Source organism: Garra rufa, chromosome 24 (assembly GCF_049309525.1).
Source record: "Garra rufa chromosome 24, GarRuf1.0, whole genome shotgun sequence".
Lineage (NCBI taxonomy): Eukaryota > Metazoa > Chordata > Actinopteri > Cypriniformes > Cyprinidae > Garra > Garra rufa.
The window spans coordinates 34,059,094-34,069,958 of record NC_133384.1 but is presented as its reverse complement, the minus strand read 5'-3'; the positions used below and the strand labels follow the sequence as shown (position 1 = coordinate 34,069,958).

General features: G+C 36.5%; 2 protein-coding genes across 2 annotated transcripts; both read left to right on the top strand.

The window, feature by feature from the left end:
- Positions 1 to 897: 897 nt before the first annotated feature.
- On the top strand, positions 898 to 5,711 carry LOC141300809 (protein NLRC3-like). The gene is made up of 6 exons (XM_073831105.1): positions 898 to 1,065; positions 1,241 to 3,319; positions 3,889 to 4,062; positions 4,438 to 4,611; positions 4,916 to 4,962; positions 5,076 to 5,711. Exons 1-6 carry the CDS (start codon positions 917 to 919, stop codon positions 5,627 to 5,629), a joined length of 3,177 nt encoding a protein of 1,058 aa, XP_073687206.1. The 5' UTR covers positions 898 to 916; the 3' UTR covers positions 5,630 to 5,711.
- A 3,042-nt stretch (positions 5,712 to 8,753) lies between these two features.
- On the top strand, positions 8,754 to 9,974 carry LOC141300303 (C-X-C chemokine receptor type 6-like). The gene has a single exon (XM_073830620.1). The coding sequence runs from the start codon at positions 8,754 to 8,756 to the stop codon at positions 9,972 to 9,974; it is 1,221 nt and encodes a 406-aa protein (XP_073686721.1).
- Positions 9,975 to 10,865: the final 891 nt, after the last annotated feature.

Genomic DNA, 10,865 nt, shown 5'->3' with positions numbered 1-10,865 from the left:
TAGAATCAGAAGCCTTGGACAGTTGCTCATAAAAAAGACGAGGAAGTGAGTGCTTTTTACAAGTTAGAATCTTGTGATTACAACATGGTCACAAGGCACACTACAAAAATATGACCGCACTGTCTCTAGACGCTTTGAACCTGCTTTTCCAATAGGCTAGTTGGAGGACACTGAAAGCAGAACATTAAACAGAAAGTAAAACGGTGTTTTTCACTGAAAAGAGCGGAGGTTGGGATTTACAAGACAAATACTTTTTACAGTAAGTGAGAAGTCACATTATCTGTTAGACAATTTTGAATTTATGAACTATACATAAAATATTCAGCTGCTCTGTATGTTTTTCTATATTAATATACATTAAAATTGAGTTTATATCTGTAATTGAAGTTTCAGAATCATTACTCCAGTCTTCAGTATCACATGATCCTTCAAAAATGATCCGTGCTGGAAACAGTTTTTTTTGGAACCTGCCATACCTTTTTTAGGATTATTTGATCAATAAAAGGTAAAAAATAACAGCATTTATTAAAAATAGAAAGGTTTTCTAACAACATACACTACTGTTCAAAAGTTTGGGGCCAGTAAAATGTTATTTATTTATTTTTTCCTTTTTTTGAATACTTTTATTCACAAAGAATATGTTAAATTAATAAAATTGAGAATAGGAGACATTTTTATTCAGTTTTTATGTTGTTCAGTTTACTAAATAATGTAAACTTGACTGACTGCTTCATTTCCACTTTAATATAATAATAATAATAATTATTATTATTATTATTATTATAAGTCTTTTTTATATTAAAATTGTCATTTAACAATATGGTTATTTTCCTAAAGGCACTTACTAGAAATTATGCTGTTTTTCCCTTTTTTATTTGCAGACTCTATAGCAGAAGAAATAGCCACTGCTTCTAAAATGAATCTCTATGAGGACAAAGAGGGGAGGGGGGCTGTTCTGAATCACAAAACACCAACTCCAGAACCCAGCTGTGTCTCTATGAAAAGTAACAACTCTATGTTTGCACCTAATAACTTCAGCAGTGGTGCAGTTAATTCTGACCCCAGGTAAAAGGCATGTTAGTTTTTAAGATTTTAATAATTGCATTAATAATTGCCATTTCAAGCTTGTGAACAATATTGTCAATAGATCTATAGCTACACAGAATATGATTAAATTCTTATGCTTTACTATTCTGTTACAATGTGTTCCCATCATTATGCATCCCATTCTGTTTCGCAGTCTGAAGCAGGATGATTTGGTACAGCATCCTTCCAAATGTGGAGTATGTAAGCAGCTTTTGAATAATCCAGTGTCTGTCACCTGTGGACACCGTTTCTGCAGGGAGTGTATTAGCTGCTATTGGGTCAAGAGCAGAAAATCAGAAGACTTTGATTGTCCCCAGTGCAGAAAGAGATCTAGAACACACCCTATTCTTCACCCACATAAAGATATGGGAGAGTCTAGTACCATGACACAGAACCAGCATGATACAGAACAAGCACTGTTGGAGGAGACTGCAGACCTGCAGCAAACTTCAGATGAAACAGAGGATGATATTCTGAAAAATGTCAAAGATCAACACAAATCCAGCATGAAGAACAAGTATGAGATCTTATTTGAAGGAATCAAACTACAAGAGAATCAAACCCTCCTAAACAGGATCTACACACAGCTCTACATCATAGAGGGGGAGAGTGGAGGAGTGAATGAAGAACATGAGGTCTTACAGATGGAGAAAAATTACAGGACACTCCAAGACACTTCAATCAACTGCAGTGATATATTTAAAACTGTACCTGGATGTAAGGAGGAAAGAAAGGAAAAAATAAAAACGGTCCTTACCAAAGGCATTGCTGGAATTGGAAAAACTGTCTCTGTTCAGAAGTTCATTCTGGACTGGACTGAGGGAAAAGCCAATCAGGATGTCGATTTCATGTTTGTGCTTCCATTTCGAGAGCTGAACTTGATTAAAGATCACCAGTACAGTGTTCACAGACTTCTGCTGGACTTTCATCCTGAACTTCAAGATCTGGACTCTGAGATTTATAAGAAGTGTAAAGTTGTGTTCCTCTTTGACGGTCTGGATGAAAGCAGAATTGCACTGTTTTCAAAGGATGAGAAAGTTTGTGACGTGAATGAGTCTTCATCGGTGGGGGTGTTGATGTCAAACCTCATCAGAGGAGAGCTGCTTCCTTCTGCTCACATCTGGATCACCTCCAGACCAGCAGCAGTCAGTCAGATCCCCTCAAAATACATCAAACGTGTGACAGAAATTCAGGGATTCAATGATCCTCAGAAAGAGGAATATTTCAGGAAGAGAATTGGTGATGAGCATCGAGCTTGCAGAATCATCTCACACATTAGAAGATCAAGAAGCCTCCGCATCATGTGTCACATACCCGTCTTCTGCTGGATCTCATCCACTGTGCTTCAGAAGCTCCTCAAAGAAGATCTGAGTGCAGGAATCCCCCAAACTCTGACTGAAATGTACATCCACTTCCTGCTCACTCAAATCAACATGAGCAATCGAAAGTATGATAAGAGAGATCAAGAGAAACTCCTGCTTACCAAGAGAGAAACAATTGTGAAACTTGCTGAACTGGCCTTCAAACAGCTGATGAAGGGAAATGTGATGTTTTATGAGGAGGACCTTAGAGAGACTGGTATTGACGTCACTGACGCCTCAGTGTATTCTGGGATTTGCACTGAGATCTTCAAGGAGGAATCTGTGATTCATCAGAGGAAAGTCTTCTGCTTCATACATCTGAGCTTTCAAGAGTTTCTTGCTGCTTTTTATTGGTTTTACTGCTATGTAAATAGCACCGCAGAGGCAGTAAAGACTTTTGATTCACTGCACAATTTGCTTAGAGGTGCAGTTGATAAATCCATGAAGAGTAAGAACGGACACCTGGATCTTTTCCTACGTTTCCTGCTGGGAATCGTGTTGGAATCCAATCAGATACTACTAAAGTGTTTCCTAACACACTCACAGAGAAGCTCAGACACAGTCAGGGAAACTGTTACCTACATCAAAGGCAAAATTAAAGATGGACATAGCCTCTCAGCTGAAAGATCCATCAATCTGTTCCTCTGTCTGCTGGAAGTGAATGATCAGACTCTGTCCAGTGAGATTCAGGAGTTTCTGGAGTCAGAGAAACACTTAGAGAATCAACTCACTCCTGCTCACTGCTCAGCAATAGCCTACATGCTCCAAATGTCAGATGAGGTGCTGGATGAACTGGACCTCAAGAAATACAGCACATTAGAGGAGGGCAGAAGGAGACTGTTGGCAGCAGTGAACAACTGCAAAAAAGCTCTGTAAGTGTTAAATCTATGTACATCTATAACACTGCCCGTTTTAAACTTTCCACTTGTTTTGAATATGTGATTATACATTGCATATCCAAGACACATCTTACTATCCAGCACATTCTGACTCCCAACTTGTCACATATTGACTCTTGATCAGGACCCCTTAGTGCCAATGTTTGACGCACAGGGTACCACTTTAGAATCCTTTTTCGATGTACAGGGGCCTCCATTGCTTTAAATAAGAAATCTTTGCAATCATTATGCAACTTGCAATACTTTTATACTACTTTTTATAGTCAGTTTTAGCAATAAATACCTGTCACTGAACTTTTATTTGCTGTTGCATGTTTATATTGTTTAGAAGTGGGTAGGTTTAGGGTAGGGGTTGGGTTTAGATGCTCCAAAATATCTATGATGGTATAAATTTGTATAAAATGATTTCTATGATTTCTAACGCATGCAAACCATTAAACTCTACACATAAAGCAAACAACTAAAAGCAATGGAGGACCTTGAACGTCCAAAAGTGATGCTAAAGTGGTAAACTAAGCTAAACTCAATGTTCTGTATTTTAGGCTTGCTGACTGTAATCTGAATGATCAGTGTTGTGAAAGTGTAGGGTCAGCTCTACAGTCACCACACTGCCCCATGAGAGTACTGGACCTCACTAACAATGACTTACAGGATTCAGGAGTAAAGCTGCTTGCTGAAGGACTGAAGAGTCTAAGTTGTCAACTGGAAATACTGAAGTATTATTTAAAAATACTTGTGATTCAACCTTTTGGCACTTGTTGTACTGTACTAGATGTTCTGCATTTAAAAAAAATTCACTATTTAGTTTTTACATAAGGTATTTAGTTATTATAAATAGAATGTCCATGCTTCCTTTGTAGTATGCTGGTAGCATGTTGGGTTCAGTAACAACAAAGTGTTGGCTTATTTATTTAGCTAATAATTCAACATGTTTATCCCTATTGTCAAGCATTTGAATACAATTGAGGTAGTATTTTCTCTGACCTTGTTGTAGTTTTGTTTATGCTACTACTATTGCTGAGCAAAATGTACAGCGCAGTTATTCGTGCAATTAGATATCCAGATCTCAGATTTGATTTCCTTATGTATAGACTGTCTGGCTGTATGGTGACAGAGAAAGGCTGTGTTTATATGGCTTCAGCTCTGAGGTCAAACCCCTCACATCTGAAAGAGCTGGATCTGAGCTATAATCACCCAGGACCCTCAGGAGTGAAGCTTCTATCTGATCTACTGGAGGATCCAAATTGCACACTGAAGAAACTCAAGTAAGATTCATTTGTGTGTGTGCAGTCGGGCTCTACAAAAGACCCCTAACCAAACATGATTAGTTTATGGAATTTATGGACTGACATGTTAAAACCTTTTGTTACTGTATGACAACACCCCCAGGTCTTGAATTTGACTTAACATTAACATTTAAACTTTTGCCAATTTATTCATTTATTTAATTTTATATTATAGTACATTTGTACTATATTTTTATTTTAAGGGAGGGGAAGGGACTTTTTTAACTTGTCAAAGTATCAAATAAACTATAAATTACTGGTATGTATATTTGTCACTTTCTAGTCTTGATCACGGAGGACACTTTAGGATCATTCCGGGATTGAGGAAATGTAAGTTAAGAGTTCTAGTTTATCTTTCTTATATCTCTTATATCTTTCTGCCCATCTACAATAGGTTAAATTATAGTTCTAATCTCAAATGATCTGAAATATCTTCTGTTCAGATGCCTGCAATCTTACACTGGACCCAAACACAGCACACACACGACTCATTCTGTCAAATGGAAACAAAAAGGTGACTGGAGTCAAAGAGGAGCAGCCATATCCTGATCATCCAGAGAGATTTCCATACAATGAGCAGGTTCTGTGTAAAGAGAGTATGTCAAGACGTTGCTACTGGGAGGTTGAATTGAGTGGCTGGACCTACATAGCAGTGGCTTATAAAGGCCTGAGCAGGAAAGGAGGAAGTGAGTGTAGGTTTGGTTGGAATGACAAGTCCTGGAGTCTGATCAGCACTGGAGAAAGATTTGCTGCCTGCAGGCACAATAATAAAAACGCTGACATACCCACTCTTTCACCCCCCTCAAACAGAGTAGGTGTGTATCTGGACTGGCTGGCTGGCACTCTGTCATTCTACAGCATCTCAAACACTCACATATTCACACACTTACACACATTCAACACTACATTCACTGAAGCCCTCTATGCTGGATTTTGGGTTAACAACTCCTCAGTGACTCTGTGTGAGATTGAACATCCTCCTGTAAGAAACAGCTAACTTGATGAGTGATTTCCAGTCAATTTGTTGTTGCATGTATCTGTGAATGCCTTAAAGGAGAAGTTCACTTCCAGAACATAAATTTACAGATAATTCACGCACCACCTTGTCATCCAAGATGTTTATTGATTTCATTTCAGGATTTCTCTTCATATAGTGGACTTCTATGGTACTCATGGGTTTGAACCTATAAAATGCAGTTTAAATGCAGCTTCAAAAGGCTCTAAACAATCCCAGCTGAGGCAGAAAGTTCTTATCTAGCAGAACCATGTTATTTTCTTTAAAAAATAAAAATAAAAATTTTTTTACAACTTATTTTTGCATTATCAGCACTGTATTGTAGCCACTATGAGGGTTCTTTTGGTGTTTTTGACATTGTGTTAGTGTTTATGCAAGTATGCAAAAGCGCAATTTAGTATGAACTTATTAAGAACATAGTCTGAGAAACATTTGTTTGATTGAACATTTGTTTGATTGTTCCAAAAAGTTTTATTAATCTATAAAACCCAAATAAATAAAAATGGAAAATGATGCTGCCATTTTTCATTCCGTCACTTTCATAATGGTTTTTAGCAATGGTCTTTAATACATTAATACATTTTTAAGGTCGTTTTAGCAGCATGTTTGCGCCACCTTGTGGTAAAATCCGTGTAAAACATTAATAAATGGACAAAACAATAATGGACAAAACTTCTATAGTAAACTAATATAAATTACGAATAATAAATGGATATAATAATATAAAGACAGATGAACTCTAAATTTTGGCTAACTGAAACTAAGAAAAGGAAATAATTGGTAAATCTGATAAAAGACAGGCAAATTAATCTAAATAAAATTAATTGTTTTATACATTTCCAAATACAAATGTATCAACGTTGGGAAGGTTACTTTGAAAATGCAGATTACAAGTTATGTAGATTAAAATGTAATAAGTAGTGTAACTTCAATGCTTTAGAAGTAACTGATTACAATTGATTACTTTTTAATCTAAATTTCTAACAAATGTTTTAAACTGTTAAGCATTTTGAAACTTTTACAGTAGGCAGGTTTAACCTTACAGTAGCACTCAATACTAATTATTGTCAGACAAAATTCTTAATCACTTGAATTAAGATTATAATAATTTAATTTAAAGTACAGTTATAGAAACAGACTTAGCGCCTCTTTTTACTTTGAGATCATTCTAATGTTAGATACCAATTTAAAATCACAAAATGTAGTTTAATAGCTATGATACCATTTTTTAAATCAAATCCTTGCATAAATACTGGCATCTAACAGTGCCTTGGAAAAAACAGTTAATCTTAAAAAATAAAGCACATAAATAATAATAAATCAGTAATCAAATAAGCATGTGTCCGATTCTGTGTCCTAAACTCCTGAAACATTGGTGTTTTAGAGCAGTCTCATATTTAGAGCTGTTGCGACTAGTTTAGAGAAATACCTGTACATGGCGCATAACACACGTGAGGTTATTTGACGGAGAGACGCAAAGCAGTCTAAAGCAGAGTCCTGCACGGTCTCGTTTGGTAAACTCGAACCCACAATAGCCTACTTAACAGAACACCCGACCTGTTATCCGACAGCAGCACTAGGCCTAATTTAATTCTATACCAGACCTGTCTGACATAAAGACCGCGACCTAAACCACACCCGCATAACATTTAGGCTGCATCAGTTAGCCAAAATTATTTATTTTCTCATGTAACACAAGCAGTCAAACCAAAGTAGGCATTCTAACTTGGTGCTTTGAAGAAAAATAGACAAGCAGCGCAACAGAAAAAAGGTAAGAACGCGCATCATAAAAACTTTTGCCTACATCTTGTGAACAATCTGCCATGCTATGCACAAAATACACATTTATAATTCTTCATAAATTAAAAGAGTATATTTACTGTTAAATGCCATTATTTCTCCTTAAACTCTGAAGTGTATGTCCTTCATAGAAGCATTAAAATAAATCTTAGAAAGCGAGAAACGAGTGCTCCCGTGGTAATTCACTTCAGCTGTAACGCGTTATTAATGAATTTCATTAGTCCCAGTTATGATTTATTCGCTTTATTTGAGTTTGTTCGTGGGAACATGTGCAAAACACGAGTTACACTATCATGATTATAATATAAAAGACATCTAGGCCTAATTTAAAGAAATTATTTAGTTATTTTCGAAAGAAATATCACATCACATTTATTATTCTGTCTAGTGCCTTTAAATATAATAATGTAAAGGCAACTTGTGTAGATTTATGGAATGAAAAGACATGACTGCTTCATTTAGGCATATATTTGTTTACTTTTACCATCTAATCAATTTCAACATGCTTTAATTCTGTGTCGCTTTTAGTCTTTCTTAAATTAAACCTGCGCTCTGGAAGTGATCTGTTAATTCTGCTAAACTTTAATTACTAAAACTGAAACTAAACTATAAAAATAAATAAATGTGTTCACAAAATAAAAACTAAACTAAAACTAACAAAACTGTTAGTGAAACTGATTAAAACTAAACTACATTTTATTGCAAATTTCAAAAAGATATTAAACAAAACGATTCAAATGTCAGAGACAGTGGAAAGACGGCTTCGAAAGCAGAACATTCAACGCAGTTCATTCTCACAAAAGTCGATGAACAATGAGTTTAAAATTGTCTGCTTTTTCTTAAAAAAATCTTCAAGGCATTTCTAACTAATTGAAAAAACAATAAACGGATTTAAGCATCTTAATTGAGGAATGCTAGTTAACATTCTTAACTGATTTCTACTTCCACTAAATATATTATATATGTATATAATTAACGTAATGTTTAATGTAACCATTTAAAAGAAAAAAACACACTTGTTTCGAAATGGAGGAATACGAACTTGAAAGGACTGTTGAGCTAATAAGTCCAATTGCTTATTCTTTTGAGCCACTGATCTATAATAGAGAATACCATTACTTACCATTACTTGGATGGTTTTAAGTTTTCTTCCATTTCAAAACAAGCATGCATACAAAAAGTAAATAAATGCTTATATTACTTAACTGTCCAACAAAGCAAACTAACACTGTAATGGAAACATGCTGTGGTACTGCGGCACCTTTACTCCAAAAGCTATAACAAAACCATGTCATGTTTTACAGGTATGGAGAGCTTTGAATCAACTACACTTTTGGGCTTTCCTCATGATTATGATCTCAATTACACCGATATCAATTCTGTCACTGCTCCCAACATTACTGTTGTTAAGAAGCTGTGCGTAGCCAGCAAAGAGCAGGAGCTGACCATTACTGCTATCCAGACCACTGTCTTCCTCACTATCTTTTTCTTAGGGGTAATTGGAAACGGGCTGGTCATTGCCACCTTCATACGGTACCACCGTCTACATTTAAGCAACATGACTGACGTCTTCCTGTTCTACCTGGCTCTGTCCGACATGCTGCTTCTGCTGACTCTTCCGTTACAGACGGGAGAGACGCTAATTGGCAGCTGGATTTTTGGAGAGGCGCTGTGCAAGCTAAACCACAGTATGTACACCATAAACACCTATGGCGGCCTGCTGTTGTTGGCCTGCATTAGCGTTCATCGCTATTTGGTGGTGGCTCGCACCAAGGCCGTTCAGAAGAGGAGTTCAGGGATGCGGTTTTACAGCAAGCTGTCTGCGTTTGGCGTCGCAGTAACTTCAGTTTTCCTGAGCCTGCCAGACCTGCAGTTCAGCTCCGTGGAGAAGGACATGGGTTCAGACAACCTCTTGTGTGAAATGAAAGTTTGGGGTGATGAAGTTAGCAAATGCAAGCTGTGGGCCCAGATGGCAAAGATCGCAGGATTCTGCATCCCTTGCGTGGTGATAGTGGTGTGTTACGGTGCGATCGGACGCGTCTTGGTCCATACCAGTGGCAAATGTTGCCGTAAACAGAAGACCCTACGTCTGATGGCACTTCTGGTGGTTATTTTCCTCCTGTTTCAGCTTCCTTACACTGTGGTGCTTCTGATTAAAACAGTCACACCCACTCCCAAACACTGTGAAGACTGGACTGAGTTCCATTTTCAGGAAAACATAACACGCAATCTGGCCTATGTGAGGTGCTGCTTAAACCCTCTGCTCTACGCACTTGTTGGCGCCAGATTTCAAAATGACATTATCAGACTGTTGACAGATGCCAGGTGTTTGTGTGTATGTGTGCCCTATATGACGGCACAGCATGACAACAGAAGCTTCGTTACAGCATCGTCTATTACAACACCTGCCCCACACACACCCGTTGCAAACACAGCTGAAGCATTCATTTTTCCAGCACCTATATCTGGTAAAATGACAACTGAGCTGCACTGCAGAGGATCTGCAGTTAATCACTTTTTGGTTTAGAAGTAAAGAAGAAAAAGAGAGAGTTGCATGTACAGAAAGCCTCTTCATCTTTTTTTAACTTTATGTAGAATCACCACTGTAAGAAAAAATATGAAATCTTTAAGTTTATGAATGATGTCCAAAAGGATGCATAGTTAGCCTATTGCAACTACATCGACCCTCTGCTTTGTTTATTTGACTTACTTTTAGTGTTTTGTTATTCATAGAATCGTATACATGTTGTCAGGCATAGTGAACCACATGATTCACTATGTTAGATGAAAAAATATCAGATAGTATTGCATTTTGTAATAAAAAAAAATAAAAAAAAATATATAGAGAGATACACACACACACACACACACACACACACACACACACACATATATATTTAGCTGTAAATAAATGTTGCAGATTTTTACCATTAACAATAAACACCATTGTTGTATTTGTGTGTTATTCTCTGCTTTCTTAATCAAATTTTCTTAAATGAATTCAGTACTACCTATATCAATTATCTTTTTCATACTTTCATAATGTAATATTTGGAATCTTCAGCACTTGATTTGTCTTAATTAGTATACTACATTTTGCAAAACTGTACCAACGTCGACTATAGTTTTTAGCAGCAGGTTAGCGCCACCTTGTGGTAAAATGTGAAACAATGCACCAAACATTTAAACATAAATTACGAATAATAAATGGGTACTAATATAAAAAGACAGATGAAATCAACAGATATATAGTCTACATATCAATATATAAAAATGTGAAAATATTAGATATATGTCAGATGATGAACACGTTTATTAAAGCCCCTGTTAGTATCAACCTGAGGCAGTGCTTACACAGGTTAAAAGCTCTCAAAAAGGATTTGTTCAGTTTTGACTATTGACTTTTAACACATAACTG